Genomic DNA, 11982 nt, shown 5'->3' on the forward strand with positions numbered 1-11982 from the left:
CTTTAATTAGTAAATTAGCTGTCTATGCACTGTCTTTGTCTACGTGATGGATCCTACTGCTAGGAGTAAAAGATGAACTATTGGTAGCAGCTAGAGTCTGCCAAAACTTATTAAGTTTGAAAGGGGACTCCACCATATTGTCTTTCACCGGAGGCAAATTTGGTTGTGGAGAGCTAGGGTCCTTTTGTTGTTCTTTTTCGCTACTTGCTCTACATGAAGTGAACAACATGAGGTTTTCGAGCTCCTCTAATTGTCTTACTTGATTATCCTCTGAATGTCCTACTTGCTGAGGGGCAAAAATCTCTTCCAAATGAATATCTTCACTTGTTGGATCTACTGAGCTTTTTGATTCCTTCTCATTAGATGTCTCTACTGATCTCTTACTTAATATCTCCTTGTTTTGGCCCATATTTCCTTTTTGAGTTGTGCTAGAGGGGGCAGCTATTAGAGCTCCCTTAGCATAACTTGTTGTCCCATTTTGATTCACCTGTGCTGGAGGATCCTTAGTGGTGTCTATTTCAGAATCAATTAGTAAATGGTTCTCCATTTCCTCATTGACCTTCTCTTTACTTTCCATGTTAAGTTCAGTTTGAACATTTCCTGATATATTCTCCTGCTCTGCACCTTTATTTGTATAATTTAGTATCACTGTGGAAAGCATCTCTAAACCTTTGATTACACTATCTCTATTTATTTGTTGATGTTGTATAGTACCACCACATCCATTTATGCTTGTATCCTTACTGACCTTGTCTGCTTCCTTTTCCTTTTTTCCCCTATGTTTTTTGTGGGACATGCCACTCACATCTAACTTTGTTTTACCTTTGGTGTTAGTTTCTATTACTAATTTAATCCTTCCTTCATCGAATAAACATTCTTCTGACCCTTTACTAATTGTGTCTTCAATACAGAGTGGCTCTTCCTGAACATGATTTTCCCGATTCTTAGTTGGGGTTCTTTGCCCTTTGTGATCCTTGATCCTCTTGTTCTTCATTATTCTCATCCAAGGAAATTTACTTTTGAAATCAAAAGTGAGAGGAAGGATCTTGGGTCTAATTTTGTGAAGGTCATCAAATTTTAAGATATCAACAATTTTCCCTTTATAGATATGGAAGTTAATATCATATGATGCTTTATTAGTGATAATTTTCTTTTGAAATTCAAACGGATGATTAAAATTGGTGTTAATAAGCACTTTAACACTACTACAACAATAAAAGGATGCATCAATGCCTTTGACTTCACCAACAACAGATCCTATGGAGTTAATAATATCTACTTGACACAATTCTGGAGGGAGCGAAGGCATAGTGAACCATGAGGGAATCATGCATTCTACCTTTTCTACATGAAAGTCATTCGACCATTCTATGAACTTGACACAGTGACCCTTAAAAAAAATTCAGAGACTGAAATAAACATTTTTTTGACAGATTCTTCTTCACATTAAAAAAAAAAAAATTCTATCAGAATAGTAGAAAATACTTACCTAGTCCTCACAATTTTCCTCCAACCAGTCGAATAAAAGAGGAAAATCTCTCAAGGGGCCATTCCAGATTGCGAAAACTCCTCCCTTAAGACATTCATTCCAGCTATCTTCAACTGCTTTGTTTGAAATCCTGACAGGCTTGTCTGAAATCTTATGTGGAGTCAAACTAGTGGATATCTTAGGGTTCGATGGATAAGAATTATATGCTTTTTGCGATGTGGACGGATATAAGAAGAGGGTGAATTTGAATAAGATAAAGATCTGCCTGGTGGGGGCATTACCGGTAGCGATTGACTTAATGCGATGGAGGATGGCTTATGAAGCTCGGGATGCACATATTTCGTTAGGTTAAAGATTCATAATTGATTATCTAAATGTTCAATAGTGAAGATAGGGAGTTGAGAAGAGATTCCAGAAGAACCTATAGGAGTGAATTCCAAACTGGCTTCCCTGCATATGTTTTCATTATGATGGATTTGATGCCCTCCATTCCATTGCTTACTGGGGGTGTTTCCTGCGAATTGTTCAAATACCACAAATCTATTGGCAGTCTTTCCTACAAATCTATCATCACATATATCTAGAGGATCCTTATAGAACTGCCTTCGTTTTGTAGCTAGAGGAGTACTTTGGTGTCCATTTCCGTAGGCGCTTAAGTTCCTCGGGATCCTCTTCTTATTTCTTTGCAGATGTTTCTGCCCTAGATTTTTCGCAGGGTTTTGAGGGTTCAACATTTTTGCATTGTAAGTAAAGCAGAGATTTTCGCTTATTTTTTCCAAAATTTTTATTTATTACTATACAAATTTTAGAATATTATTACTCTTTATTTAAATTTTGACATTTTGAATTCATAAAAAAGGTCATTTTTTTAATATAAATTTATTACTATACAAATGTTAGAATACTCTTTGTGTAAATTTTGACATTTTGAATTCATAAAAAAAGGTCCTATTTATTTTTGATTTTGTTTGATTATTGATTAATTTAATTAATAGAAAATAAACAACAATATTTTTTATTTTTTAACTTTTATTGTCAAAATAAAAATAAATAAATAAATAAATAAATAAATATGGTTAATGGAAATACACTTTTATTTATTATTATATAGATTTAGGAATGCTGAAGCCAAGATTAATTATTATGTATTATTTTATTAAGCACAAGTGGATTTGAACCCAAGACCTCTTCGATAAGAGGATCACAATTTACTGTTGTGTTGTAGGCTCTTGCCTATATGGTTATTTTTAATTAGTAAAATAGATGATTTTTATTTTATTATCAAATAAAAAGATTGAGAAAAATATTTTATTTTATTTTAATTTTAATATAAAAAATAATTTTAATTTTTTAATTGGTAAACAACCAAAAGCCTAGATTAATTATTGTTATTTATTGTAATTAATTATTTTTATGTGTTATAGGAACTTGAACCACAGACTTGACCTCCCACACGAGAGGCTCATAAGCAGAAATGCTCACAAGTTATCGTTGTCTTGTAGGCTCTTGGCTATTTATATTCAGAGTTAAATTAGATATTTCTCATAAATTAATTTTAATAATAAAATAGTCCATGTGTTTACATAATTTGCACATATGTATCTTCATAAAAATTAATGATGTTTTGATAGTTTTTCATTATTACTCATTTTTATGATTATTGTTTCAACAATTTTTCTCATTGCACAAAAGAATATACTGCTTGGCTCTTCGTTATACGTACATACACATAACTGCTAGTTTAGCTGATAGGCTATGTGTTGGAACTTTGTTCACGTAAAATTAATATTTAATCCAAAACAATGTTAGCCTTGAGAGATTTTATTTATTTTTCGATTTTTTTTTTATGTTAGTCCCTTTTAACTATGATTTTCCAAATTTTGATTATCTATTTTTCTAGTTTAGTAGATATTATAAATTGCTTAAAACTTATGGAAGAAGTCAAAAACTACACATTGTGTGAAAACAATATAACAATCTTTTTAAATTAAATTTAGTATTTCTTAATATTTTTTAATCTCTAACATAAAATAAAATAAAATCTTTAGTAGTTATGGATTGCTTTAAATTGTTAACAACTGATTTAAGCTAAATCATATTTATAATTAAAGCTATGTCAGATACTTCTCATAAATTTAATAAGATAGTCATTGTTCAACTTCTAATCTACAATACATTTACATATGACAATCAACATTGTGATATTCTATCATTATTATAATATACTCCTCTTGACTCTTAGCTCGTTTGGTTACAAGCATATGAATAGGAAATTAGAATGGAAAATTGGAATGGAAACTGGCAATTTTAGTCCTGTTTGGTTCCCTAAAATTTAATTAATAATTTGTTTTAATTTTCAAAGATGCTACATCAACCAACTCGCCTTTGAATTTACAACATGTTACCAACGAAGTTCGAACCAAGGACCTCGTATACACATCAGCAAAGCCAAATCATGAAAGATGCTCATTTTTTTCTAAAGAATTGCAACGCTCGGTTGAGCTTGACCTGGAATTTCCTAGCATGCACCTTCCACATCATTTTTGCATAGTGTTGAAAATGAAATGTGCGAGATCTGTTCTTTCCCTTGGGAAAATACAGGGGCGTCCTGGTTGGATCAAGATCTCCATGGTGTTGGTACTGCAAAGAAGGCATTCTTGAGGTATCTTCCTCCTTAATGGTTGCCAGATTGAGCACAAGAGAAGGCCTGTAGGGCCTGGCCATCTAACATGCAAATGAGAGTTGCTGGGGGATGAGAGGGTAAACCTGAGCCTCTTTCTCCTATCGACTCTTTCTCCTCAAGCTGAATCATGTGCTTATCGTCCTTTTCCCTCCAGATTTGTTCTTCATTTCTCTGAGCAGTAGATTCAAGAGCAGAATGCCAAGAAATTTATTTTATGGGCGAGCAGAGAGAAGAGTTTTAGGAGTATAAAAAAGAATAACATTGATATATTCCTATTCTCCATTCCAATAACAGGTATTTTTGAGAATGGATATATCCTCATTTTGAGGGTAAAATGGGAATACGTATTCCTATTCTCCATTCCCATTTCGCAAACCAAACGAAGAATACAAAATGAATTCTAATTTTCCATTCCTATTTCTATTGTATTCCAACAAAGGTTAAGTGCTAGTAAATGAGATAATTTCTCTTGATAATTTTACTTAAAAAAAACCAATTTTTGGAAGTGAATACATTTTTCCACAAGAAAAATGGTTTAACAATTTCATAGAAATTATCTTATAGATTTTTTATTAGACAAATTTATCGATAACAAAGTACAAAAACAACCCCGCATTAAAACTATGCCAACTAAATTTAAAAAAATGCATTTATTTTATGTTGTGAAAATAGTTTAAAAAAACTCATCAATAAACCTAATTTGGATGAAATTAAATTATCCTCCTTTGGTAGCGACTAGAAATGGCGTGGACAAGAAGATTTGTGTTTTGCAACTCTTGGCGTACCTTACTGAAAAGTTGGCTTTCTCTGCTTTTCCTTATTCGCAGAGAATAGCTGTCCGAGTCCAGACCAGCTTTTTTCATGGCCACTTATTTTCCTTCTCATATGCAACACTCCAGATACTGTGAGTGCACCACTCCTACTACCATTCTTTGCTTTGCTTTGTTTATTCTGGAAATTTTAAGCCTTTCATTGATTAAGTTGTGCACGTTCACGTTTCAGCTACGGCACTACCACAGTTTACTTATCGGTTCTACAAAAACAGGGTTTTATATTTATAGGTACTCAATAATTTGTATTGGGACATGCCACTTCATAGGCAATATGTAGAACTTTCCTGGTTGTTGTGTTTTCATGTAGGACTCTTAATCGTTTGTTTATGAGTACAGGTAAATCATGTTGACTTGATCTTACTTCTATGTATAACTTAGGATTTCTTTTTTTTGCGTTTCTGCTTGCAAAGGTTAGCCTGGGAACATTTTGCAGTGAACCGACTTGACGAGTCGTAGAGCTCAGATTCTTTTGGATTTTTCTAGGCACAGTTATTTAGGTAATTTTTTCGCAGACGGCCAACTCGACAAGTATTAGAATGGGTGGAAGGGTACAGGTGGAAGGGGTTCAAGATTTGATTGTGAGGGCGTCCTTCCGTCATGGAGTTGTCATTTCGTTTCATTTGACTTTCGTTATTACCTATTTGGTAAGGAAATGGACAGTTTGTTTTAGTAACAGGAAATGCCATTTACCCCTTGAGAAGAAAGATCAGGGAAAGATTCGGTTGGGCTTTAGGTACAAGGGCATTCTTCCTTCTTGTATTTCTCTAGCTGTTTTCTACACCCTATTTGCTATATGGAAGCCTCTGTATTGGTGGTTGAATGAAAGGCCTAAAGATTACTTGGCAGAGGGAGATTATATTGTTCAAGCAATAGCTTGGTATACAATGGCATTTTCTGCCTATCAGTCTCCCACGAAATGGAGAAAAGACAAGCTCCCAATTTTATTAAGACTATGGTGGATCATATCATTTATTGTCTATGCCGTTCTCTTCTTCTTTGACATTTTACTAATTAGGGAAAAAGATGTTTTCCCCACTTTCATATGGTTTGATCTATTGTGTTTAGCCATATGTAGCTTCTTGTGTTATGTTGGATGCCATGGTAGAATTGGCGGGGAATCATTTAGAGAGGGACTGCAGGAGCCTCTTTTGGATGGCTTTTCTGAGAAAAGTGAAAACCCCAAGCCAGTCACACCATATGCAACTGCAGGCATTTTCGGCAGGATGTCATTTTCTTGGATCGGTACTTTATTATCTGTTGGCTTCCAGAAGCCTTTACAAATTGATGATGTACCCCAAGTTGCAGATATGGACAGTGCCGAAGAAGTGTACAATGTATTTAGAGATCGGCTAGAGGCAGAAGGTATTCTTGACACCCAGTCAATGGCGAAAGCTACACTAATGTCTGTTTGGAAAGAAGTTACCTTGACTGCTTTCTTTGCAGCAGCATATTCTTGTGCAGCATATGTAGGTCCATATTTGATTGATGCATTCGTACAATATTTGAATGGAAACCAGCAGTCTCCATATCAAGGCTATGCTCTAGCTTGTACATTTATAGTAGCAATGTTGGTAGAGTCCTTGGCACAGCGGCATATGTTTTTCAAATTGCAGCAGATAGGCTTACATTTCAAAGTATCTTTCATGGCTGCTATATACAGGAAAGGTTTGCGTCTTTCTACTCAATCAAAGCAGAAACATACAAGTGGTGAAATCATCAATTATATGAGTGTAGATGCAGAACGTATTGGGGATTTCAGCTGGTATTTGCATGAATTTTGGAATGTCCCTTTACAAGTTTTTCTGGGCCTTTTTATCCTGTACAAGAGCTTGGGCTTGGCCTCACTTGCAGGACTGGCAGCCACAATAATAGTTATGATAGGAAATGTACCTATTGGAAATCTGCAAGAGAAGTTACAAGATGAAATCATGGAAGCAAAAGATGTGAGGATGAGAGCGACAGCAGAATCATTGAGAAACATGAGGATACTAAAATTACAGGCCTGGGAGACCAGATTTCTATTGAAACTTGAAACTTTGAGGAAAGTGGAATGTGGCTGGCTGAAGAAGTACCTTTTCGCAGAGTGTATGTTATCATTTGCGTTTTGGGGAGCCCCTACGGTAGTATCAATTGTTACGTTTGGTGCATGCATGCTGATGGGAGTGCCCCTAACTGCTGGCAAGATTCTCTCTGCTTTGGCAACATTCAGATTACTTCAGGATCCTATATATAACCTTCCTGAATTCATATCCATGGTTGCCCAAACTAAAGTGTCCATAGATCGTGTGGCTGTATTTTTGAAAGAGGAAGAGTTGCAATGTGATGCTGTAGAACAAATTTCCAAGGACACAACTGATATTGCAGTTGATATCCAAGGTGGAGAATTCTCTTGGGACCCTGCTTCTTCTAGTTTAACATTAAGAGGTATACAGATATGTGTAAAGAGAGGTATGACAGTTGCAATTTGTGGAACAGTGGGGTCAGGCAAATCAAGCCTTTTAGCCACAATACTAGGAGAAATACCGAGGGTTTCTGGCACAGTTAGGTTGAGTGGCACAAAAGCTTATGTACCTCAGTCCCCGTGGATACAAAGCTGTAAAATAGAGGACAATGTTGTCTTTGGGAAACAAATGGAGAGGGTTAGGTATGAGTGCATACTCAAGGCCTGTGCTTTGAAGAAAGATATTGAATCGTTTGCCTATGGTGACCAAACAGTAATTGGAGAAAGAGGCATTAATTTGAGTGGTGGCCAAAAACAAAGAGTACAGCTTGCACGGGCATTATACCAAGATGCGGATATCTATCTCCTTGATGATCCTTTTAGTGCTGTTGATGCACATACAGGCACTCACATTTTCAAGGTACATGTATTGTTATGTAACAGAATATCTTTATATTAAGCCATCTGAGTGTAACATTGTAATGAACTTGGTCTTGCGAATCTTTCTAGATCCTTGAGATAACAAACTTTTTGTTACAGGAATGTATTCTCGGCATTTTGAGTAAAAAGACTGTATTTTATGTAACCCATCAAGTGGAATTCCTGCCAACTGCAGATCTCATTTTGGTATGATGAAAATTTTCAGTCTCATAGAAATTATTTATTCTATCATTGCCAACCTCTAAATGTCAAACATGAAATGCAATAGAAATCAAAAGATAAAAAGTTCAAATTCATTGTTTTCTTTGATAGGTAATGCGCGATGGCAAAATTACCCAAGTTGGGAAATATAGCGATATTTTGCAGTCAGGTACAGATTTTTTAGAATTGGTTGGTGCCCATCAAAAGGCTTTGGATGCCATGGATGCTAATGAAAATTCCCATCATATAGTTGCATCTTCAGAAATTGATACGGTGGAATCAGAAAATCAAAATCTAACTAATAATCTACCAAATGAAGCTAAGCCACAGGTGCTATGGCCAGAAAGCAATATTGAGATTTCTAGAGGAGATAATGACCAGGAAGAAAGAAATAAGAGAGCAAGTGATGCTGATCCTGCGAATAAGAAGGCTCAGCTGGTGCAAGAAGAAGAAAGAGAGACTGGCAGGGTTAGCATTCATGTCTACTGGTCTTACATCACTGCTGCATATAAAGGATGGTTAACACCTTTTATTCTATTGTCTCAAATAATGTTTCAACTACTGCAAATAGGTAGTGATTATTGGATGGCGTGGGCGAACCCAACAACCTTTGGCGATAGATCACCAATTAGTAACTCCCTTCTAATTCGGGTTTATATTGCTCTATCATTAGGCAGTTCCTTGTTTGTGCTTATAAGGGCAACACTTCTTTCACTTCTTGCATTTAAGGCAGCTAATCAACTTTTCAGCAAAATGCACAGGTGCATCTTCCGCGCACCAATGTCATTCTTTGATTCAACTCCAAGTGGGCGTATTTTGAATCGGGTCAGTTCAAGCTCTTTTGTTTACTTTAGTAGTTTTGCAACTTGTATGATTCTGGAAGGGAATAAAATATGTGTTATTCGTCTATAGGTATCAACAGATCAGAGTGCTGTAGACTTAACAATCCCTTTCCAACTTGGAGCATTTGCTTTTGCTGTTATACGGCTCATGGGAATTATTGGAGTTATGTCTCAGGTTGCTTGGCAGGTCTTTATTGTGTTTATACCAGTGGCTGCAATTTCCATATGGTACCAGGTATTGTCGTTAAACTAACATCATATATCATGCTACTAGATTTTTGGTTTCTGTTCAAAGTGTCTGCTTGACTTTATTGAAGATATAGAAACAAGTTGTTAGTGTGGAGAGATGGTGTAACAATTAACTGGATTGTGTAATGACAATGAAGACTTTCTTCTGGCAACTAACATTTTAGTTGGACTTGAACATTTTTTCTTTGGATAGTAATGTTTCAAATATTGTAATAAACTAAGAATTCCTACTTTTTCCCTTCCTGCAGCAATATTATATAATCACAGCCAGGGAATTGGCACGGTTAGTCGGAGTATTTAAAGCTCCAATCCTACAACATTTTGCTGAGTCCATATCTGGAGCAATGACCATTAGAAGCTTTGACCAGGAAGACCGATTTGTGAGAAATCTTTTTTATTTGTTGGATGTATTTTCCCAGCCCAGTTTTCATGGTGCTGCAGCCATGGAGTGGCTGTGCTTTAGGTTGGATCTTCTGTCAACTTTCGTATTTGGATTTTCATTGGTATTCTTGATTAGTCTTCCACAAGGTGTAATCAATGCAAGTAAGTACATGAGAACCATGTGGAGATGTATGGAAAACTTATGTTGAGGATCAAAGCAAATTTATAAAAGAATATATTTTTTCAGGCATTGCAGGCTTGGGAATAACCTATGGGCTGAATCTGAACTCTTTGCAAGCTTGGATGATTTGGAACTTCTGTAATGTGGAGAACAAGATTATTTCAGTTGAGAGAATTCTACAATATTCATGTCTTCCCAGTGAGGCACCTCTGATCATAGACAAGTCAAGGCCAAATCTTGACTGGCCAGTTAAAGGGACAATCGAGCTTTATGATCTCCAGGTCAGCGTTTGGCAGTTATACATTATTCATGAGCATTTAAGATAATTGAAAATGTGCTGAACTGATAAGTAGGGATAACTTGTTAGGTACGATATGGTCCACATCTTCCACTTGTTTTGAAAGGCCTTACATGTACTTTTCCTGGAGGAATGAAGGTGGGAGTGGTGGGGCGAACAGGAAGTGGCAAATCTACTCTCATTCAAGCACTGTTTCGCATTGTAGAGCCAGATAGTGGCAAAATCCTCATTGACAATATTGATGTCTCAGAGATAGGTCTGTATGATCTAAGATCCAAATTAAGTATTATTCCACAAGATCCAACAATGTTTGAGGGCAGTATACGCACTAATTTAGATCCACTTGAAGACCATTCAGATGCAGAGATATGGGAGGTGGGATTCTTTCATGCATTAGTCAAACACAATTGTGAAGTAGCTGTGCTTTTAGCAAGCCCTATGAGCTACTAACAAAAACAATCAAATTTGCAGGCCTTAAAGAAATGCCAGCTTGAAGAACTTGTTCGTGCAAAAGAAAACAAACTTGATTCTTTGGGTTTGTTCCCCTGAAACCCCCAGAAATAAAGCAGCTTTTTATTATGTTCTCTTGCTACTTGGATTTAGCCTAACATGATAATCCTTTTTGCAGTTACTGAAAATGGAGAAAATTGGAGTGTAGGTCAACGCCAACTTTTGTGTTTAGGGCGGGCATTATTAAAACACAGTCGCATACTGATGCTTGATGAAGCTACTGCATCAGTGGACACTGCAACTGATGGACTTATTCAGCACACATTACACAATCAATTTTCTGACTGCACTGTAATTACTGTAGCTCACCGAATCCCAACTGTTATTGACAGCGATCTAGTTCTAGTCTTAGATAACGGTAAGGCCATTTGTAGGCTTTTTAATTCTGAATCTGCATCTTTTTTATAAGGTTCTTTTGGGAATGCTAACAACATACTGATTTGTTCTCTTGGTTCAGGTGAAATTTCTGAATATAACACTCCCAGGAAACTCCTAGATAATAATTCCTCATCATTTCTGAAACTTGTTTTAGAATACTCATCACGATCAACCAATTTATCTTAGAAATTATATGTACCTCAATGCAGTGACCTACATCAGTGGTATATAGGCATATACCCACTTGCCTGGATATTTTATGATAGTTGTGTCCATCCTCATTTTAACAGCAGCTACAGAGATAAGAGAGACGCACATTTTGAAAGGATAACAAACAGTGAGTGAGCTTGACAAAGAGATCCATTGCATTACCTGCAACAGATCTGTAAGTCTACAATCGGTAGTACAGCTTCAAATTTGAAAGCAACTGTGGCTTTGCTTGCCCATTTTGCATTCTGTGGGAGTTTCTCCTCCAAGGGATGCATGGCTGGAAAATGGATTGTATTTGGAGAAGATGCTGACAAACATTTTTGTAGAGATCTTTAAGTTAGATCAGAGCAAAAAATAATTTTTTAATTTTATGAACCAAGCAATCCTTGTGCAACTTGAATGCAGGTTTTTGACCGAGTTTTAAAATTATCAGTCTGTAGTAGGCATTGCTTTGAAATGATCTAAGGTATGCTGTCTAGTGGTAAGTGAGTTCATTCAACCAGGGTTACAGAAGTAACCCAGGTTGAAAACCTCACTGTGAAAATTTGACTTGGGTGGATACCCTCCCAATATTTGAAAGGATTTTATATTTTTACCGAAATCTAAAACATGATATTTTCACCTTTCAAATGGAGCGAGGCAGAAAGATGGGATCTGATCACTGCAAGATGTTTAATAATGAGTGTCAAAACTCAACCTGTATCCTAATCATAAAAAATGGAAGTTTTTACATTGAATGAATGAAGGAATTCTAATGATGTTCACGAGACTATTTGAGGAGCCTAGCATCAAATCCTAGACCATCTTCATGTTCTTTATACCGATTGATCAGTTTCTTAATCTATA

At 36.0% G+C, this 11982-nt stretch overlaps 1 protein-coding gene across 5 annotated transcripts; it reads left to right on the forward strand.

The window, feature by feature from the left end:
• Window positions 1-4911: 4911 nt before the first annotated feature.
• On the forward strand, window positions 4912-11766 carry LOC149569870 (putative ABC transporter C family member 15). Of its 5 annotated transcripts, XM_089822587.1 has the most exons (12): window positions 4942-5076; window positions 5175-5233; window positions 5416-7866; window positions 7986-8072; window positions 8199-8912; window positions 9000-9164; window positions 9427-9721; window positions 9807-10021; window positions 10108-10413; window positions 10510-10573; window positions 10667-10906; window positions 11006-11766. In XM_089822587.1, the coding sequence occupies exons 3-12, from the start codon at window positions 5542-5544 to the stop codon at window positions 11110-11112; spliced, it is 4518 nt and encodes a 1505-aa protein (XP_089678713.1). In that variant the 5' UTR covers window positions 4942-5076; window positions 5175-5233; window positions 5416-5541; the 3' UTR covers window positions 11113-11766. The 5 variants fall into 5 exon arrangements, with proteins under 5 accessions (XP_089678714.1, XP_089678713.1, XP_089678712.1 ...); XM_089822588.1 differs by lacking the exon at window positions 5175-5233 and having other exon boundaries at window positions 4912-5076; window positions 5421-7866; XM_089822586.1 differs by lacking the exon at window positions 5175-5233 and having other exon boundaries at window positions 4950-5076.
• The last annotated feature ends 216 nt before the right edge of the window (window positions 11767-11982 follow it).

The sequence above is a fragment of the Cupressus sempervirens genome, chromosome 3 (genome assembly GCF_028749045.1).
Source record: "Cupressus sempervirens isolate cs-2001-9-10 chromosome 3, ASM2874904v1, whole genome shotgun sequence".
Taxonomy (NCBI): Eukaryota; Viridiplantae; Streptophyta; class Pinopsida; order Cupressales; family Cupressaceae; genus Cupressus; species Cupressus sempervirens.